Source organism: Mercenaria mercenaria, chromosome 6 (genome assembly GCF_021730395.1).
Source record: "Mercenaria mercenaria strain notata chromosome 6, MADL_Memer_1, whole genome shotgun sequence".
Lineage (NCBI taxonomy): Eukaryota > Metazoa > Mollusca > Bivalvia > Venerida > Veneridae > Mercenaria > Mercenaria mercenaria.
In genome coordinates this window covers 23,310,020-23,331,801 of record NC_069366.1, presented here as the reverse complement: position 1 = coordinate 23,331,801, position 21,782 = coordinate 23,310,020, and the positions used below count along the sequence as shown (strand labels likewise).

The window sequence follows — 21,782 nt, the reverse complement described above, 5'->3', positions numbered from 1 at the left end:
TTCGGATGACCTCTTTTTATACATGTACTAACATAAAACACCTTCTATTAGTACTGTACTATGAGTTCATTTGATCTAGAAAAGATGTTGTAATTACAATTATAGAATAAATGTGTTTCATCTGAAATACTTCGGGTAACCATGCCATAGTTAACAATGATATCACGAGGTAATTACTTTTTCGTGCTGTTTTAATAATGCATTGAAACTTCTTAAGTGAAATCATGACAATCATGAATGACATGACAATTTAAGACATTGGTAAAATTTGAGGTAAAATCCAAACTGAAAGTAAAAAGTAGACAAAATTTACAAAAAAAAATGGCTTAAGTTAAATAGATTGAACCTGTTTAGAGCACTTATTGAAATGGCCAGCACCGTTCGCAAACCCTTTTATCCACAAAGGTAGAACTCTATTGATGGAACTAAGAACATGATATAAGTACAGCAGTGAGTCAATGTATAAAGCGGCTTTAATGGCCGACACTAGCCGATGAGTTGGTTCTATAACGACTCTAAGACAGTCTAATGCAATTTAAACAGCCACATGCTTCTGTGTGAGTCAATGCCTAGAACATTTAAATAGTGGTGCTATTACATCAGTGATTTCAAGACTTTAACAGTTTGTGGCCGATTCTTGGTACTATAACAACACTGAGTCGAATACTAGAGCCATATTAGTGGCAGACCGTTGGTACTATAACACTACTTGAGTCGAAATTTAGAGCAATGTTAGTGGCCGACACTCAGTACTATAACAATACTAGAGTCGAAAACTACAGTGTAAATGGCCGACACTCTGTACATTAACATCACTGGGTCGAAACCTAGAGCAATGATAGTGCCGACACTCAGTACTTTAATAATACATTAAACTTATTTAAATTCTAGGGCATTTGAGGGTTGATACTTGGTACTGTCACAACAAAACAAAAAGGGCCGTGTAAGTGTCCGACACGTGGTACTGAAATGATACTTGTACTTATTCCAGTTTTAGGACATTAGAATGGCTTATACTGCACTGTCGAAGATAATTAAATTTCTGAAGATCGTTTGGGAACTCGCTCTTATATGTAAACAGATATATTTCAAACTTTCGACAAACTGTTCTATATGAAGCAATAGCTTATATGACACCAATATATTCGAGGGACAGTGTAAAGATAACTGAATCATTTATATCAGGATTTGAATATCATATCTCAGATCGTCAAAAGTTTCACGAAGTCAGTTCACAATCCATCATGAGGCTAATTCACAATCCAACATGAGGCCAATCCACAGTCCATTTTGAGCTTCATGAGGCTTATTCCGAATCCATCATAAGGCTAATTCACAATCCATCATGAGTATCTTGAGGCTAATTCACATATCATCGTGTTGCTAATCTACAATCCATCTTGAGGTTAATTCCCAATTCATCATGGGACTAATTCACAATCCATCATGAGGCTTATTCATAATCCATAATGAGGCTTATCCACAATCCATCATAAGGCTAATTCAGAATCCATCATGAAGCTAGTTCACAATCCATCATGAGCACCATGAGGCTAATTCACAATCCATCATGTAGCTAATCCACAATCCATCATGAGGATAATCCACAATTCATCATGTGGCTAATCCACCACAATTCATCATGGGGCTAATCCACACTACACCATGAGGCTAATTTACAATTCATCATAGGGCTAATCCACAATCAATCATGAGGCTTATTCACAATACATTATGAGGCTAATCTACAATCCATCATGAGGCTAATTTACAATCCATCATGAGGCTTATTCATAATCCATCATGGGGCTAATCCATAATCCATCATGTAACTAATCCACAATCCATCATGAGGCTAATTCACAGTCTATCATGAAGCTAATCCACAATCAGTCATGAGGCTAATCCACAATCCATCATGAGGCTAATTCACAATCCATTATAAGGCTAATTCACAATACTTCATGAGGCTAATTCACAATTCATCATGAGGCTAATCCACAACCAGTCATGATGCTAATTCACAATCCAAGTAGTAAGAATATGGGTCCTGCAAGAAATTGTCAAGATATCCGTCATATGAAGATAACGACAAAATAAAATTGTGCCAACACCAAGTGATCATACGATTTGCAAGAGACTTAGGTCTATAAAGGAAAAGTACTATATACTTTGTTTTTTTCACTATCTCTGTGATGACAAATTTGATTTTTCAGAGGTGAAAATAGATGAATGATCTGTAACATCCTTGCATACACAGAAAGAATACAAAAAGTTTACAGAGACGTTCATAGTCAAAGCAAAAAGTTTCGTATACTTTGCAAATATCTCTCACTTGTTACTGTGTTATATCTTTAAATAGGACTGACACTGTTGATTATACACGTTCTTCTTATTACGGCTCCTCAAATGAATTGATCTGGTTAGACGATTTGTTTTGTGTTGGCACTGAGAACAGTCTGGAGGAGTGCAAGCACAAAGGATGGGGAAGTCATAACTGTAATAAGTATAAGCATGCTAGCGTACACTGTTACGGTGAAACATCGGGTAAAGACCATTTTATCTTGTTATAAAGTAGTTTCTTAAATGTCTACGTTTTGTAAACCAATCGACCATTATAATGGTAATTTCACAGGAATGTTCTTTTGCGAAAATCTACAAGCCGTTCCAATTATTTAAAGTGGACGACAACCAAATGCTCATTTTTAGCTCACCAGAGCACAAAGTGCTCAAAGGTGGGCTTTTGTGATCGTCCTGTGTCCGTCGTCCGTTGTTGTCCGTCCGTCGTCGTTAACAATTTGACTATTAACACTCTAGAGGTCACAATTTTGGTCCAATCTTAATGGAACTCTCAATTAAATCTTGGATGAATTTGATATTGGGTTATCTGGAGTTAAAAACTAGGTCACCAGGTCAAACCAAAGGAAAAGCTTGTTACAATTTTGGCCCAATTTTAATGAAACTTGGTCAGAATGTTCCCTTTAATAAAATCTTACACAAGTTCGATATTGGGTTATCTGGAGTCAAAAACTAGGTCATTAGGCCAAATCAAAGGAAAAGCTTGTAAACACTGTAGAGGCCACATTTGTAATCATATCTTAATGAAACTTGTCAGAATGTTAATCTTGATGATCTCAAGGTCCAGTTGAATCTGGGTCATGTAGGGTCAAAAACTAGGCCACCAGGTCAAATCAAAGGAAAAGCTATTAACACTGTTGAGGCCACATGTATGACCATATCTTAATGAAACTAAGTCAAAATGTTAATCTTGATGATATATAGTTCATGTTCAGATCTAGGTCAGTTGGGGTAAAAGCTAGGTCACTAGGTCAAATCAAAGGATAGGCTTGTTAACACTGTAGAGGCCACATTTATGACTTATCTTCATGAAACTTGGTCAGAATGTTAATATTGATAATCTTTAGGCTATGGTCGAATCTGGGTCATGCAGGGTTAAAATCTAGGTCACAGGGCAAATCAAAGGAAAAGCTTGTTAACAGTCTAGAGGTCATATTTATGACTTATCTTCATGAAACTTATTCAGAATGTTAATCTTGATGATCTTTCGGTCAAGTTCGAATCTGGGTCATGTGGGGTAAAAAACTAGGTCACCGGGTCAGATCAGAGGAAAAGCTATTTAACACTTAAGACCATATCTTAATGAAACTTGGTCAGAATGTTAATCTTGATGATCTTTAGGTCACTAGGTCAGATGAGCGATACAGGGCCTTCATGGCCCTCTTGTTCATGAAATGTATGTATGTTCCATCTGCGATTATTTCGATGAAAAGTTACGTATCATTTTCAATCAGTTCTAATGTTAAACATTCAAATATTCACCCACATGACATATTACTCAGATTGTCCCTGTCCTCCACTGGCTATGCTTGTTATACCCTCATTCGGAGAAGCGAGGTTGATTGCTTTGCATATGTAGGCCGCGTTGGTCAGTCAGTCCGTCCGTTCCTCTGTCAGTAGAGTGAACGGTTTCTGCCCAGTAACTTTAGAACGACTTTAACCTTAACCTTAAAAAATGACAGATTGATTAGGCCTATAAATTAGATTACCCTTTTTTTAAGTTAGTTAATCAGAAATCAATGTAACAGGGGCCTTAACCTTGAAAATGGTTTCCGCACAGTACCTTGAGAACGACAGTACTGTGAATCATCAAGTTTGGTGGCATGATCAGGATAATAAAGTAGATGTTCCCATATGGTTTTTGTAATCAAAGGTCAAGGTCAGAAGGACCTGAATCTTGAAAACAGTTTTTACCAAATAACTTTAGAACACTTTATTCAGAAACTTCAGTCATAATAGCACGATATGGCTTCTAGTGTAGATGACGTCTACTGTTTTTAGGGTCAGTAAGTCAAAGGCCAATGTCACGGAAGCCATAGTTTTGAAAACGGTTTCCGCCCAATAACTTGAGAACCGCTTGACCTACAACATTTAACTTAGGTAGCCTGACTGCGTTTATAAAGTAGATTATATTAATAATGTAAACTATTTCCCTTGAATAACTTGAAGAACACTGAACACAGAATCTTCAAACTTGATAGTGTAAATAGGTTTTTTTGAAGACGATGACCCATACTGTTTTATATGGTCGGTAAAGTAAAGCTCAAAGTAGGGTCACAGGACCTGAACCTTGAAAACAGCGTCCACTCAATAAAATGAGAACCACTTGGCCCAATATTTTGAAACTTGATTGTATGATTGTTTTGGGGGTTAATAAGCCAATGATCGAAATGATCACAGGACTGAAAATTGGACAGCTTGTCATTGCGGGCATCATTTTTTATCAAGTAGCTCTTGTTTACTCATTTAAATGTGCAAGCATTTTACCGGACTACATGTTAAGTTATAAATATAAGAAACATACAGGAGGACGTGTGAGAACTTGCGAAAAGAATGGAATTTTTAAAAGAATGTTATATGTAAAATATAATCATTCTGCATTGAATGAATTTTACTTTAACAAAACGTCATTTATTTTGTAAAATGTGTGTGTCCTATATCGTTTCATTTAATAATTATAAACAATCAGTTTAAACAGTTTTGTTTGTATTTCAAAAATGGAGGCATTATTTTTTGTTTCTATAGATTCAGACCTTCAAGGCTTTGATAAAAATTATTTTGGCTTGATGGAAGAAGGAGCCAACACAAGTAAATATCTTTTATAAATGTCTGATTTCTTTGATTCTTAACTTTGGCTTTTTTATATCTTTTTCAGTAAATAACTATATCAGTTTGATTTTATATCACAAATATGGCAATGCTTAAGATTTCGATTTGTCTTTCTCCCAACACATGTCTTTGTGCTATTTACTCAATCTACCATTTATATCAAGCAGTACTGGGAGACATCCTTCTTTTAAATCAAGCTTGTATCAAGTACAAATAGTAACGATTTTTTAAGCTGTTGTATGAAATGTTCTACAATTTTACATTGTTCTTCCATAAAAGATATTCAAATTAATAGAATATTTAAATAACAATTATCCATTTTAGGTTCATGGGCCTCTCTTTCATCACGTGACTTTATTCATGAGGGTGGAGAGTACAGATTTGTATTTGACTATATCAAGACTGGTAATGAAGTAGTACAGGTGAGTGTACTAATGCTTGTGTTTAGCTATCTTACCAATCAAATATAAATCATAGACTATTCAAACGATAGTGATTTAGCGTTACAGTGATTATCTCATGTAACTAAGATATGATCAACACCCGTTATACAAAGTTTTTCTTTCCAAAATATTTTGGGGGGGGGGGGGGGGAATTGGCAGACAAACGAAGAATTATGTTCTAAATGATAGCTCAATTCTAAGAATTTTAAGAAATATTCATTGCTTTAAATCTTATAATTTGATTTTACAAAAGAAGTATAAAATACATTTACCTTTATAGCTCTTTGATTTAGCCTGTCACTTGAGATTTCTGCCATGCAGAATCGGGTAAAATCAACACTCGTAAACGTCTTTAATTTCATAACCATACTTAATACTAGTAATCACAATTGGTCAACATTTGGTCATCACGTTACAAATAAATGTCAGGCCTGAATTGATACAAACAAGTTTAGTTGATGGGTGAGAAATGTTAAGTATGAAACTAAATTAAAGGGCTTGCTGTTTAGATTCCTCTGACCACTAAAATATTAGGGATCTTTATAGTTTATGCCATAATATTTATAAGGTATATATGTTAAATAACCACTAATGCTGGTCCTATTTTAAGTGTAATAAGTAAGTTTATAACATCGTTTAACTTATATTTAACTTATATTTGATGCCTCTTAAATACCTCCGTAATTCTAGCCTATCAAACTTCCATAATGCTAGAATCGGAGGCTAGGATTACGGTCACGTAATCGTAGCCACTGCCTAATTATATATAATTGTAGTGTCTGTAACTCTGAATCTTACATTAAATTTAGTTTCTATGCAAGCAGTGAAAAGAAAGCAAGAAATGGACTTTGTGGTTTTCTTCAGTGTTGCGTTGACAACTTTCATTCTCAGCTCTGGAAAATCTTCAATTTTAAAGTTCCACTATGCGAAGAATATGGGTGCTATTCTACTCGCGAGCTTACTTGGTTAAAGTTTTGCAGCAGCCTTTGGGGCTTTTGTTACTATTGCTTACTTCTCACTAACGTTGTTCAGCATGCAAACAAAGTATGTGCAGGGGCTGGACCCATTTTACCTAAGGTCAAGGTCACTAAAATGTTAAATTTAGGTTATATATAAGGTTAAGTTTTCGGCAACCATTGTTTTTTTTCTGTCATATCTGTTACTTTTGTTTATGTCTAACTGTAACTTCACATAAACTTTGTCCAAAATACAAACAAAGTATGTATAGGGGATGGAGCCCATTATACATAAGGTCTAGGTCACTAAGATGTTATACTTAGGTAATTTTTAAGGTTAAAGTTTCTGGCAACCTACGTTTTTTCTTTCTGTCATATCTTTGTTACTTTTACTTATATCTTAATGTACCTTCACTTAAGCATTGTCCAGCATACATGCAAAATATCTAATTTCAAGTAGTATGACACAGCGAGCATGTACATATATAAGATGATTTTTTGCATCAATTGTAGGTATGGTATAGTAACCGTACACTAAAAGAAACAATGATTTTGGATAAGATAATTGATCCAGTTGATTCTATTGAGCAATACTGCATAGATATACCCGCTAAAATCTACGGAGACATATCACTTGGACTGACTGCATTTAAAACAACATCCAGCGAATTCAAAACTGCTGTACATGATTTCGCCCTGGAGCATGGATCTTGCAAAGGTAACTTGCGATGTTTTATTGTATATGGTAAAACAATCTTTGTTCTGATTTCTTTTAACTTTGACAGAAATGTTTCTTTCCAAAATGTCTATTTAAGATATCAGACTCCTGTGGGGTACTGCGGGCCAACCAGGTTTTCCAGGTTTTCAAAAAATAAATGTTATTAGATTGCCGAATGTAGTTGGTCGTGCGGGCAAGCGTCAACTTTCCACTGAATTACTTGAGTAAGAAGTGGCTGATTCAAATAAACAGTTTACACGGAGACGGAGTTTGGGATTGCATATGGGGTCAATACGTTTCAGGTCAATTTCACTGTAGCTAAAAATAGATAAAACAGTTTTTGCTCAGGAACTTTAGTTTGTATTAATGCGATAAAAGTAAACTTGACCTGCAGTTAGCTGATGGAAATCAAAGGTTGTGATTATAAATGGAGTCACTGGAGTCAACTTAGAATCAGCATAGCTTAATTAATCTTTCACTTGGAAAAATCAGTGGTGCCGCAATGGTCTAGAGCCATTGGCCAAAAGCTACTTTTAGTCTGTGGAATAGAAGAGTGCCAGATCAAATTAATCCCACTGAGATCCAAACTGACTTCTTTTTTTTCATGTGATGAAAAGGTCATTTTAATGCCATTATGTCAGGATCAAGGTATTTTTCCAATGTGATCATCATAAAGATGGTTTCCGGTTTATAATTTTAGTTTAAACTTAACTTTTACCAACTTTTGAATACAGCACGTTTATCTAAAGAATTACTTTTGGGTGACATTTGGGGTCACTTTTACTGAAAATAGAAAAGTGGCTTCAGCTAGATATCTTTAGTTTGGGAACACTCATTGTCAGTATACTTGGTGTTCAGATAGCTTTTATCAAACATATAGGTTTGGAATATACTTTTTGTCACTTGGGACTTGACGAACAGTGTCACTAAAAATAGAAAACTGGGGTCATAGATGAAACATATTTGGTGCTGTGGAATGGAGGGTTCTCTGGTAAAAATCTCACTGAGATCCAAATTTCTTTTGGGATTAAAAAGGTCATTTTAATGCATTCAGGTTGTTCACTGAAAGAAGAAAAATGGGGACATAGTTAAAACAAAAATTGACTTATTTCACTTTGATCATCAAAAAGCTAGTTATAATTTTGCAGTCTCCAATCTGCAATCCAGAACCATACCCACGACGCGTGTGTCCCTCCCAACCCCTCCAGTTTGCAAAGGAGTGGCATATACTCATCAAAGTTAGACTTAGCCTTTTAAGCTGACGGTGAGCTATTGCGGCGTCCATCGTGCGTCGTCCGTCAACATTCGCCTTGTGAACACTCTAGAGGTCGCAGTTGTGACCCAGTCTTTTTATGAAACTTGGTCAGAATGATTGTTTTTATGAATTTTAGGTCAAGAATGAAACTGGGTTATGTGGAGTCAAAACCTAGGTCAGTAAGCCAGATCAAAGGAAAAGCTTGTGAACACTCTAGAGGTCACAGTTGTGACACAATATATATGAAACTTGGTCAGAATGATAGTCATTATAATATTTAGGTCAAGTTTGAAACTGGGTTATGTGGAGTAAAAACCTAGGTCAGTAGGCAGGATCAAAGGAAAAGCTTGTGAACACTCTAGAGGCCACAGTTGTGACACAATATTTATGAAACTTAGAATGTTTGTCTTGATAATTTCTATGACAAGTTTGAATCTTGCTTTCCTAAAGGAATAGTATTGTTACAATACAGACCAAATATGCACAAGAGGACACAATTTCATGTTTGTTTGTTGTTTTTGTTTTTGATGTTGTTGTTAAATTTTCAATTGTTATACGCCAGAAGCCACCATTTTTAACCCCTTTATTCGGAGAATAGGGGGCCTACTCTACCTGACCAAGCGTCGGCATCGGCTGCGGGTGAGCTTTCTTGGTTTAAGTTTTTCGGCAACTTGTGCTTATATCTTACTGTAACTTCATTAAAACATTGTCCAGTGTGCAAACAAAGTATGTGCAGAAATTGGGGCCGTTGTGCCCAAGGTCAAGGTCACCAAGGTGTTATATTTAAGTTATTTTAACGTTAACGTTTTTTGGCAACCTTTCTTTTGTTTGTTATATCTTTGCTACTATGGCTTATATCTAACTGTAGCGTCTTATAAACATTGTCCAGCACACAAGCAAAGTATGTGCAGAGGCTTGGTTGGGTCAATTTTACATGAGATCAAGGCCATCAATGTGTTATATATTCAGGTCATTTTTAATGTTAAAATCTTTTTGGTAACCTTGATAATTTTCGGCAACCTTTGTTTTTCTGTCATATCTTTGTTACTATTGCCTATATCTTACTGTAAATTCACATTAACATTGTTCAGATTACAAAAAGTATGTGCAGGGGCTGGGTCCATTACACCCAAGGTCTAGGTCACCAAGTTGTATTACTTGGAATTATTTTAATGTTTAATTTTTAGAGACATATTTTTGGTACTTTAAAAGATAATGATTATAACATTTTCCAGGGGAGTCCCCCTGACCTTCTTAGAAAGGAGGTTGAACCCCCTTCTGTCCTCAAGATTAGAAGAAAATGCAACAGAGGCCAAAATTTAGACACACAATACCAGAAGCCACCATTTCATATCTTTATTTGAAAGGTATCACTTTTATACCTCAACAGTTAGGCAAACATGCACCAGAGACCACCATTTTATACTTATATGACGCCTTTGTTCTAAACTAGTGACACCCACCCCACACCTACCCCACAGTCAACTATTTCTGGATGAGGGCCTGTTAGGATTACGTCTTCAAAAAAAAACAACAGAAAATGGTTTGTGCTCAGTATATTTTTGTTCATAGGCAATCGTTTATCATCTGTGATTTTTCAGAATCCCTTGCCAGGCGTGATTTTACTTTTGAAAGTGACCACATGTTATGTGGATATGGGATCGAATCCAACGGTAATAATACTAATAGTTGTAAATCAAGGTACGAATGGAAGAGAGTATTAGCCGGTGCTGGAAATGGACTCGATACAGATCACACATACGACAATGAATCAGGTAGTATTTAATATGCTCATTATTCTGTGCAAATCCATAAAAAGTACAAATGAAACAGCACAAACTCCAACGCAGTGACCTCCCTTGCCGCTCATTGATGAGCGAAGCGGCAAGGGAGATCACTGCGTTGGAGTTTGGGAAGAACGCTGATAAAATGATAAATCTATAAAGATATCCATGTAGCAGATATAGTGATTCTTACATGGTTGCACTGTTACAAGACATTATTTTATCTGCATGCATATTTTATGGCAAACTGTAAGAAAGAATGCTAACGCCATTAAAAGCGGAATTATCTTTTTGACAGTCATATATCTAAACAAAACTCTTTCAGAGTGATAATGGCATGTAATTAGATGCAGGTAATCCTTGGAGAAGTCGATATAACTGTCATTTTTAAACAATTATATGAATGAATCACATAGTAGTAAATTTAACGCTGATAAGTTAAATTTAAATCGACTTGCAATGAAACAAAACATTAAAAAAACTAATACAATTATTTCGTATAAAATGATAGATATTTAACATTACATTTGAAAGTATTTTTCAGTTATTTCGTTATTTGCATATTGGAATACAGCTGGTGTTTGTTTGTTTGTTTTAGGTTTTTCAACAGTATTTTAGTTATGTAACGGTGGGTAGTTAGCCTAACCAGTGTTCCTGGATTCTGTACCAGTACAAACCCGTTCTCCGCAAGAAACTGCCAACTTCCTGGCACGTAGAGACTAACCCTAAGCCATCTTTACACAAGGAAAACGATCTGTTTATAGAGTGAAATTGTCGTGTGAACACTGTTTGGTTAACATAATCCAGCCCGTGTTATACAAGTGCAATAGAAAAGAAAGCGTTATCTGATATCTTATGCATATATTTAACAGTCCTAAAATAGTTTTCTTTGATTTTCTCATATTTCTAGATATTTTTCCATACTTTGACGCATATAAATATATTGGTAGCAGAGATCATTTTCTTTCCAGCAATAGCTTTCTCAACAAATTTTACCTTGTGAAATTCTTAGTATTTTAACATTTTAATTGAAATCGTTTGTGTGTTGACAAATTTCACCACAAAAATGTCACACTTTCCCAAAGGGCATTAAGTAATAGAAAGAGCATTGAAACTCGAGGGTAAACGATTTGTACGAGGGGGCGTAGCCCCCGAGTATAATTCGTTTACCCGAGAGTTTTAATGTTCTTTCTGTTTGTATCATAGCCATCCATATATGGTAGTTGTAGGCGTTCCACATTGCCATATACAGCAGTTCAGCTATGATACAAATGATTTGATTTTTACATTTTTTTTTCAAAGTGTTGTTCTTTACAACAATTGGTACTAATATGCATGATTTTTTCGTGCCTAGATGTTAAAAGTGTATGTTTTGAATGAGATACTATGTACATAGTCACCTAAGCCTACAATTAAGTGTTAGCGGAGTTGTCTTCATTATTTCTAGATATTTTACACAGGATCTTTTTTTTTCAGCTCAAATGATTCTTTTTCAGAAAATTATATCTTAAGTATTTTTTCAGACTGCATACAGTTAGCTACGTATATATACAAAATAGATATTTGAAGTGTGTATTTTCAATTAAGATGCCTACCACATGGAACAGGGGTGGAGGGCGAATAATTTTAGACACAATGTCATCTATCAAATGGTCATGGAGAACTTTTGCCCTACTCGGGGATTGAACTAACGACCCCATATGATTTTTTAGATTTGTCAAGAATTTAACAATTTTTAAGTCTTTAGATTGAAAATAAACAATTATGCATGTTGCTTACCTAGGTGGAATGATATGGTGATTGAATTTTGACTGCTGTCCGTTTATTGTCCACTTTTTCCTATCGGTCTTCTTTTGTCTTTCTTTGTCCATTGTTTTTATGCCCCCAATGGCGACCATAAGGAAATCCTTCTGTGCTTGCCCCCGTGCACGTGTGCGTGCGTCCGTGTAAATTCTTGTCCGGGTTGTAACTCTGCCGTCCATAAAGGGATTTTGAAATTAATTGGCATAAATGTACCCTATAATGAGATACAATGTCATGCGCAAGACCCAGAGCCCTATCTCCAAGGTCAGTGCAACTGAAGTCAAACGTTAACATGGTCTTTTTCTTGTCTGGTCTATAACTCATTTACCCGCCCGCTTAGCTCAGTAGGTAAGAGCGTCGGTCTACGGATCGCGGGGTCGCGAGTTCGATCCTCGCATGTTCTCTGTGACTATTGATAAACGACATTGTGTCTGAAATCATTAGTCCTCCACCTCTGATTCATGTGGGGAAGTTGGCAGTTACTTGCGGAGAACAGGTTTGCACTGGTACAGAATCCGGGAACACTGGTTAGGTTAACTGCCCGCCGTTACATGACTGAAATAACTGTTGCAAAACGGCGTTAAACCCAAAACAAACAAACAAACAAACTATAACTCATTTATCAAGGAATTTGAAAATAATTTTACACAAATGTTTGCCATATTGAAACAGTGTGTCGCGCTTATGATACGGGTTTCCCACCGTCCATTCCTTCGTCAATTCATTGTTCTTTTCTTTTTCATTTGTCAGCCATTCCAATATATCATCTCTAAAAACCACTGGGTAAAAGTCACACAGATTATACCATGGTGATGGTTTTTGATTCTGTACCAAATTTGATAAAAAGTGGATCTTTGTAGAATGTTACTGGACCTGTCAAAATATGTGGTGTCACTGGTCGAAATAACGAGATATGAAACTTTAAAATCAATCTAATTTTCTCGGATGTTATCAGACTGACTGTGAAATTATATTAAATTACCACATGAATGTCAGTAGTCTTCTATGTCTAAATGGTGCGGTAAGGTCTAATTTTGCCAATTTATGTATAAAAGAATTATCAATCTTATTAGAAACGAATATCTAGATAAATTATTGTAATGATTTTACAACAATGATCACTAGGTGAACATCTACCAAACAGCTAATTTTACTTTCCAAGAGTGAGCCAGTGTTTATATTACTGTATAAAATCGTAGTGTTTCTCATCATTTACAGAATGTGATATGTAAAGAATCTGTACATAAAACAGTGTTTCCCATCATGTACATAGGGAGTACACGGCTTTTGAATACAATATTGCGTCTTTACGAAGATACTGTATGTACTTTTTATATGTCCCCAAAGGTAGGCATATTAAAATCGCATACCAATGAAAAATGAGACGACATTTCATGCGCATGACCAAGACCCCTAGCTCTAAGGTCAAGGTCACACTTAAAAGTCAAAGATTAGCATTGTCTGTGTCTTGTCCGGGCTGTAACTCTGCCATTCATAAAGGGATTTTAAAATAACTTGACATAATTGTTCCTATATTGAGATGACGTGCCACGGGCAAGACATAGATCCCTAACTCAAAGGTCAAGGTCACACTTGGAAGTCAAAGGTGTGTCATGCTTATGACCCAGGTCTCTTGGATCAAGGTCAAGGTCACAAAATGTATGGGTTTTTAATGACAGCTCTTGTTCAACAGTGTATATGCTTGCATGGGTCGTAGAGTAATGACTAATACAGTGGAAGACTCAGTGATGTTTTTCTCTAAATCTATGAAAACGAATGGAGTAAAATTTTGTCTTGCAACATACTTAGTTGTGATCTTGGTGCTTTGATTTTAGACAAGATGTTGAGTGCTTTGTTGAACTAATACTTTGCAGTGACCATAAATTATATGTTTTATTTGATATTATCTGGTATTTTGAGCCTTTCTTAGCAAGGAGTTATTCTATTCACTCTGTCCTGTCTAACTTGTCGGAGATAGGGTAAGTGTGAGGTCGGCATGTCCATAAGGCGTTTAAACGCCCAGTTTCCTTTACATAGATTACTTACAATTACAACTTGCTTTTCGTCCGTTTCAAATAAGATTTTTTTATATTTTCTCGTTTGCTGTGGTGTTACTTTCAGGCCCTCACACCCTGTCCCCTATTTTTAAGCCACCATTTCTTACATTATTATGAGTGAGGTTATGTATTCAAAATATACTGACTGAAGCTCCTCAATTTTCTTTTTCTTTGATTTGTGCTGCACTGTGTTGTTTTGTCTGTTAGTTTTACTTTTTAAGTGTGTGCGTCTGTATATGCGATTGTAAATGAGTGCTGTTGGTTTTTCTTGCCTTCATATTAACACTCCTGTTGTTAACTGTCTAGTAGGTAGGCAGCCTGTTTAAATCGTGGCTTTCCCTGTTGAATATTCATCCTTGCTTTTTTACTTGCTCTGATACACAAACCCATTCTCTACCTAGTATCTTTTTTGGATTTTGAATATCTAACTGAAATGAACTTGTTGCTGGATGTTTGAAGCAATCAATTTGCTGTTTGTTGTTTTTTTTCTGCTACAGTTTCTAATTGTTTCAGACCTGTTTGTGCTTGACTTTGGTTGTGTTTGCTGTGCCTGTGTATCCAGGAAATCCGCCCTTACCTTTTGATTTCAGTACAAAATTAGCTTAAATGTATGCTTTTTAATGCTAAATCGGAAAATAAGGTCAACAAGGATGTAATTCTTCACCAAAACTAAACTGGAAATACTTAATAGTCGGTAATCCTCGAGAATTTTACGTAAACTTTATTTACAGGACACTTCATGCATGTTAATCCAGCATTTGGTGAACCTGAAGATTTGACAAGTCTAAATTTCAAGCAAGTGACGGAGGAGGAATCAAAGGGTTTTTGTAGTCTACAATTCTATTACTTCATTAGCGGTAATCTAGCGTTTTTACTTCATTAGATTTCTTTAACACGTAAATAAAAATCATTTAAAATGAATTGCATACCTTTCGTCAGGTAAGTAAGCATCAATAAGTTTAATCGTATCTTTAAATAAATAATTTAAGACAAGTTTTGCATTTTTCTACTTTTATTTTGTATAGGACACTGTAATGTTCTAAGTAAAGGAGGATGAAGAAGCAAGGAAAGTAAAATATATCATTTGTTTTTCATAGATGCATCTTTAGGTGGTTCGTTATCACTGAGTGTGAATAGCGAGACAAAGGAAGTGGCTGGTATTCCAGAGTTACCTATATGGTTGCCCGGGTGCATAGATCTCGTAGACACTTGCGGAGAAGACCCGGGACTTCTAGACATGCACTTTACTGCACTTAATGTGGAAGCTGGCGTCGACGATGTAGTTTTGTCTACTGAGCCTTGCCCAGGTGGTACCCTTAGAATATATTTTGTATTGCAAGCGGACATTTTATTCTAAAATTACAACGTGCAGTCCAAAATCAAAACAAATTTAAAGGAAGATCAATCATTATTTTTAACCCTTCACTTCGCAAACTTAAAACAGTTTTCAATGGTACATCCATAGTGTTTGACACAGCCTTCTAGCAAATCGAAATATACATCCTTCTCTGCATTTACTTTAGGTTGAATTTAAAAGCACATGCGATGATTAAAATAAAAGAATAAATATATGGAAATGCTAGTTTTGCAATCTCTAAATATTGCATTTGACTGCTAGTTTAAGGCATACATGCATGTAACGTATATCCCCCTGACCCGGTTTAACCTGACGATGTATTGCATATTGTCAGAGATATATTCAATGTTTTACTGCATTGAAATTGAATTTGAATCAGTCCCGATTCCTTAGTAATAAACTTAGAGACTGTAGCGTATGAAACTAAATGGCGATGACTGATTTTAGACAGTCTTGTTTTTCTTCCCCTATAAAAAATATCATTCTGTAAGCATTTGTTTGACAGCAATGTTCTGTTTAGTTTTGTACGTAATGAAAACGACCAATATCTGTGTTTTTTGTAATTAGACTGTCATGTCTATCTTACCGGAAAAAATATTAGGATCTTGTTTGTCATGTGAAAGGCTACTTCGGTATGAAATGTAAATCAGAAGTTTGGAAAAGGTAGCATATCTTCCTCTGGAATAAGTCATATTTAGTACAGATAACGTTTTCTTTACCCACTAGGTAGGCAAGAACAATGATATCCCTGTAAGTTCCCGTATCATGGGTAACATGCTTGCAATGCAACGTTATTATATAAGGTTAAAAAATGCATTTCGCTATTATATAATTTACAATATCGTTTAAGATTTTGCAGTGATAGAAAGAAAAACAACCTTAATTGTCTGCGTGTCAGGTGTCTTCCCATTGCTTTCGCTGGGTTTTCCGTCGGGATGGGAAAAGGCTGTCCTCCTTAGGCATGCATGTAAGGCCTTAAGGAGGAACGATACTATAAATTTTTTTCAGAGCCCACGTTATTGATTGGTACCAACAAAAACTGGAAGATATTTCTGATTTAGATCTATGTATATTTTTACGTTTAATGCATCAGTAACGTTTCCACGACGTCGCAAACACGACCACTTCGCGCACTTTTGACGTCAGATATACGGGGACGAAATCTGCCTTGAAATTATTGTTCCGGCAATATTTTTTAACGTAAATCCATAAACCATATATAAAATGAAAGCTGACATGAATCTTGAAAGCTGATATGATATGCGTAGCATTCATACTTTATATAAATAACAAAGGCAACTCAATGTAGTATATGTCAAATTTTGACAGGAACTAAAGGATCCACGGTGTCATGCGAGTTCATGAATGGAGACACATGCGGATACATGATGGACCCATTAGTTTGGTCACGTGACAAAGGTATGTTTGGCATATTTAAGGGCCAAAAATTATTAAACAACTTCTTATTATATATAGAGCCACTGTTTATATACTCAATACGTTTGCTTCATACTGTCTAGCTTTGTATCAAAATATATCAAATTCCATACACTAACACCAACGCTATTGTGTAATTATATTGATGCCAGTGAACGGAATTTGCTATAGTTTGATACAATGCTAGTTTACATTAAGAAAACCTGTTGAGTATATAAACAGTGATTCTTTCATGTATATTGTTAGAATCAGCTTCTTTTTTGCTCTCTGAATTTTACATATGTTAACAGTTAGAACAATAACTTTAAACTCTTTTGATGGAAATTTATGTTACGGCATGTAATGATAGACGGTATTTAGTGCAGCGAAAGAACTTAGTGTATCTTGAATACCGGTATCTTTAGAGCAATTTCGATTTAAAATTTTACATACCGTAATTTTATTATTATTTTTTTTAACATTGAAATATCATTTGAGAAAATTATACCTATCGTGAATGTCACCTAAAAAGCTCAGCTTAGCCGATAATGAAATTTTGATCGAGGCTGTATGGCATTTTTCAGGCTAGTCCGTTATTTGCGGTCAAGCAGGTAATCCTTTCTCCGCCATTGTACCATTATATTTATCTTTTTGATCATATGAATTAAGCAAATATTTAAAAGTTCATTTACTTTGCTTACGAAGATGAATTGGAATGGTTATTAACAAAAATGAATTTGTCAAACAATTAGAACATTGTGTTTATTGGGAGATTAATAAGAATACCTTTATAACTGTATTTTCAATTAGCACTTTACTATGAACACGGAATAATCACTTCACAAAAAGGATTTTTAATATTTTACGATGAAATAGAAACCCGCTTTTATAATATTTTATTTGATTTTATGTAATAATAATATGAAGTTTTTAATCATGTGTAATCAAATAATTGTGGTTGCACATTTATTGTCAAGTCGTTAGCCGAGACACTTTCTTCAAGATTTAGCTGGATTTGAATCTTCTGCCAGCTCGAAGATCGAAATTCAACTTCATAAGTCGCACAATTTACCGAGATTTAAGTTAACAAAAAGCTAAATATATTACTCCTGGTATAATGTTTGAGCTTGTTAGAATGTAATTTGGTAGAGCTTATGGAGTAGATAACTCCTAGTGATTTTAGGTCACTTCATCAAAGGTCAAGGTCACAGGGGCCTGAAAAAGTAAAACCTTTTCCTAGCTAGCAATAACTTGTGAACAATTTTACCCAAAATGTTGAAACTTAATAGGATAATTGAACATGCAGAATAGATGACCTCTATTGGTTTTGGTGTAACTCTGTGAAAGGTCAAGGTTTCATGGGCCTGACCATGGGAAAACTTTTCCGATCAATAATTTGAGAACCACTTTACAAAAAATGTTTAATCTTCAAAAGATGATCGAACATGCAGAGAAGATGACCTCTATTAATTTTAGGGTCGCTCTATGAAGGCCAGAACATTGATATATAGATATCTTGCCTATGACTACTATGCTTTGGGGGAGACATGCGCTCTTCTACAAAAGTGTCTTCTAGTTTTACATCAGTGTTTCCTTGATGACAAAATACCAAATTTCCTCATTTCAGTTTTGTTGAAAAAAAAACATTGCCTGTAAGGGTTTAGGCCAATATTCTATATGTGGCTGTATAGAAAACTGTAAAAATTGGTTCCTGTGAAACGACTATAGCGATTTCAAAATGATTTTACACAAATGTTCCTAAGTTAACCGTCTAGCACATTCATTCAAGCCATTTGATTTGTTAAAGGAACAAATGGCAACAAGGCTAGTTTTCGTCTATATTGAAATTTTGAAATTGAACTGCTAGCCTAATTTTTAAATAATTTTACACAAGTATTCAAAAGTTCAGCCTCTACCAAAACTGATCAAGCCTGTTGTTAAACGCAGGTAAAGAATCTAGAGCCATCAGGAACCTAGTGTTTTGAAACAACTAGCATCCGATAATTTCCTAATCAGAACAGTATACAGAGTGTCAGACTAGGGTCACTAGATCCAATTTCATTAACTTTTTTCAACATAATTATATTCAACATAATTATATATAGCAATAAGAATAATATAGCAACATGTTATAAATAGCAATGAAAATCAAGAAAACACTTAAACTGGAAATATTTAATTGATCAGCTATCTTTAGTATACGACAGCTCCCACATGTCAAACAGTGACAAAAACGCCGCCAATTTTATCGCAGTTATTTATGTTTTACAGAGCATATTTTGTTACAGAACATATTTTATCACCGTATATGTAATATCTCATTTTTCAGGCGGAAATTTAACAAGTATCACTACAGAACCTGGCGGTTATATTGTTTCACCATTGTTTGATGTATCCACAAATTCATGTGTTACAATTGGCTTTGCCAACACAGCAAACTGTACTGCACGTGTAAAAGTCGTAGGCAGAAATGGACAAACTGTTACTATCACAGACTGGCTAAAAGTTCCAAATTCTACATACAGAACCATCAATGTGGATATCCAAACAGGAACTCAGCTTCGCCTTTTTATCGAAGCTTACATGACCACTCTTCAGGCTAAGTTCAATCTGTTTAATATCCGGGTTGCCAATGGTTCCTGTGCGAGTCCTGGTAAATAATTATAAATTTTGATTCTTTTTAACAAGGTTTCGTCATAATTTCTGTCAATACACTTTTTCTAAACACCCGTCTGATTAATTTCAATAATCGTTTTCTTTTTCCTTAATTGTTCAGATTGTCAGATTTTATCTTGATTTGCTTTGTTTGTTAGTTTGTTTTGGGTTTTACGCCTTTTTCAACAGTATTTCAGTCATGTAACGGAGGGCAGTTTACTTTGATTTTCTTTGGATGTAGCGTCAAAATTATATTAAAAGTTGTTTGTTTTTAGTTATTAACTCCAGCTGTTTCATACATCAAAACACTCTCTTTAATGGTCATTACTCTTTCAGGTAGCATGAAAACATTTCTTTCATACAAAATATTTTTACAGTATTCGAAACAAGTACTTTTAAAAATGTTCATTCGCTTAACTAATTTCAGAAAAAAAAACAGTTGAAGCTGTTGATCTTAAGATATATATATATATATAGGATATCTTTAAGACATTTTGATTTCATCCTAGAAATTTTTTAGAAAGTAATTGTTCTCTGCCATGTGTATCTTACATATTTTTGAAGCAGAAAGAAAATGAAAATTTGCCCCCAAAAAAATATTTGCTCTCATTCCCTCCTTCCCCACCTTATAGAAGAGTTGACTGCTTGACAATTTCTTCTAATTTAAAATAGTTGCAATGGCCGATAGGACATTTTGCGCCACTACAATGGCTTATATCTAAAACGGTAAGTTGTCCCCCCCCCCCCCCCAACCCCTCACCCCACCCTCTTTTCGCCCCCAAAAAATGTTTAAGAGCTTTGTAGGAGAGATAATTATTGTATTGCAGGTAACAATATCTTTGCTTTTTACCTCAATTTAAGACTAGAGAATTTCCAAATAAATAATTTTGATCGTAAATTGTATTGCACAAACTAGAAAATCACTATTTAGTTATGTTACCTCTGTTATTAAATAATTAGCAATTATTTACATTTACACTAGGATAGCATACGTATTAGTTTCTTTTATCAATGAAACAGCTTTGCGAAAAGAAAACTGTCCTTTATGGTCATTTTGATAATAAAACAACATTGAAAAAATAGAACTGTACCTACTGGTATGCAGGGAAAATATAAGGGGCCAAATGCTACTCCAAAATGGCAGATATACTATTTCAAATCGATTCAAATCTAGGGGACAAATGTCCAGCAGCCCTTTTTCATGATTCTGCATAAATGATCAAAGTAACTCCTAAAACTCAAATTATATCTTTTAAGAATATTTATAGTGGTATTACAAATATGATTTCCCAGTATATCTGTATTATAAATGCAAGTAAAACATATGCACAGAGCATGTTCTGAAATGTTATAAGACGTTTTAAAAAAACGACAACAAACCTGAAAGGTTTATATAGCAAATTTCATATACATACAACATTGAAATTGAAGTGATGTACTTACATTATCAATAAAAAGGAGTAAATATTCATAATATCCATTTTTTACCTTCTTTATATTTGTTAATGTATATAAAGGTTGCTATAGTTTAAACTGTTCTTTTATCTAGTTCAAATTAGATTTAATCTTTTTGGGCCAATGACGGTAGTACGTTCGATAAAACTTTCTATCTTGATTCGTTTTTCTCAAATTTCCGGCTTACTCTAATATCTAGTAGAAAAATAACCATCAACCTCGAAAAACAATTACTTTTCGGCTTGCTCCAAGACATTTTCAAAAATCAGAATTGAAAAAATAGAATTGCATCTATTAATATACAGGCCTATAGACAAATGTTCAGCAGCCGAGCCTGTCAAATTTCGGTTATCTCGTAGTAAAATATCGATTCTTAGGAATGGAGTCGAGATACTCAATTTCACTTGTGTTTAGATATTTCTTTCTTACTTTCTTACTCATTTGAACCGCGCCATGAGAAAATCAACATATTGGCTTTGCGACCAGCATCCATGCTGTTTGCTAATGGCTTCTCTAATTGCAATAGGCTTTGAATGGATCCATGCTGGTCGCAAACGCACTATATTGATTATCTCATGACACGGCTCATTTATTATTTCTAATGCTCCCCTAGTGCAATTGATACAGACTTTTTATTCTGTCTTTGTTGTGATTATATACTTAGTACAACATTTATTGCAATGGTGTAATTCATGC

The 21,782-nt window shown here is 34.9% G+C and overlaps 1 protein-coding gene and 1 long non-coding RNA gene across 6 annotated transcripts in view; one reads left to right on the top strand and one right to left on the bottom strand.

Annotated features, from left to right (window-relative positions):
* Positions 1–21,782, top strand: part of LOC123549404 (uncharacterized) — a 212,635-nt gene that overhangs the window by 100,868 nt on the left and 89,985 nt on the right. For all 5 annotated transcript variants that reach the window (XM_053545411.1, XM_053545410.1, XM_053545408.1 and 2 more), the window contains 9 exons: positions 2,363–2,547; positions 5,104–5,166; positions 5,512–5,609; positions 7,100–7,304; positions 10,161–10,334; positions 14,935–15,060; positions 15,301–15,510; positions 16,890–16,979; positions 19,306–19,629. In XM_053545411.1, the coding sequence (XP_053401386.1) occupies positions 2,363–2,547; positions 5,104–5,166; positions 5,512–5,609; positions 7,100–7,304; positions 10,161–10,334; positions 14,935–15,060; positions 15,301–15,510; positions 16,890–16,979; positions 19,306–19,629 (1,475 nt within the window). The remainder of the gene's footprint in view (positions 1–2,362; positions 2,548–5,103; positions 5,167–5,511; positions 5,610–7,099; positions 7,305–10,160; positions 10,335–14,934; positions 15,061–15,300; positions 15,511–16,889; positions 16,980–19,305; positions 19,630–21,782) is intronic.
* The window catches only part of LOC128557647 (uncharacterized), a 78,467-nt gene that overhangs the window by 29,656 nt on the left and 27,029 nt on the right, over positions 1–21,782 (bottom strand). The window lies entirely within an intron of this gene.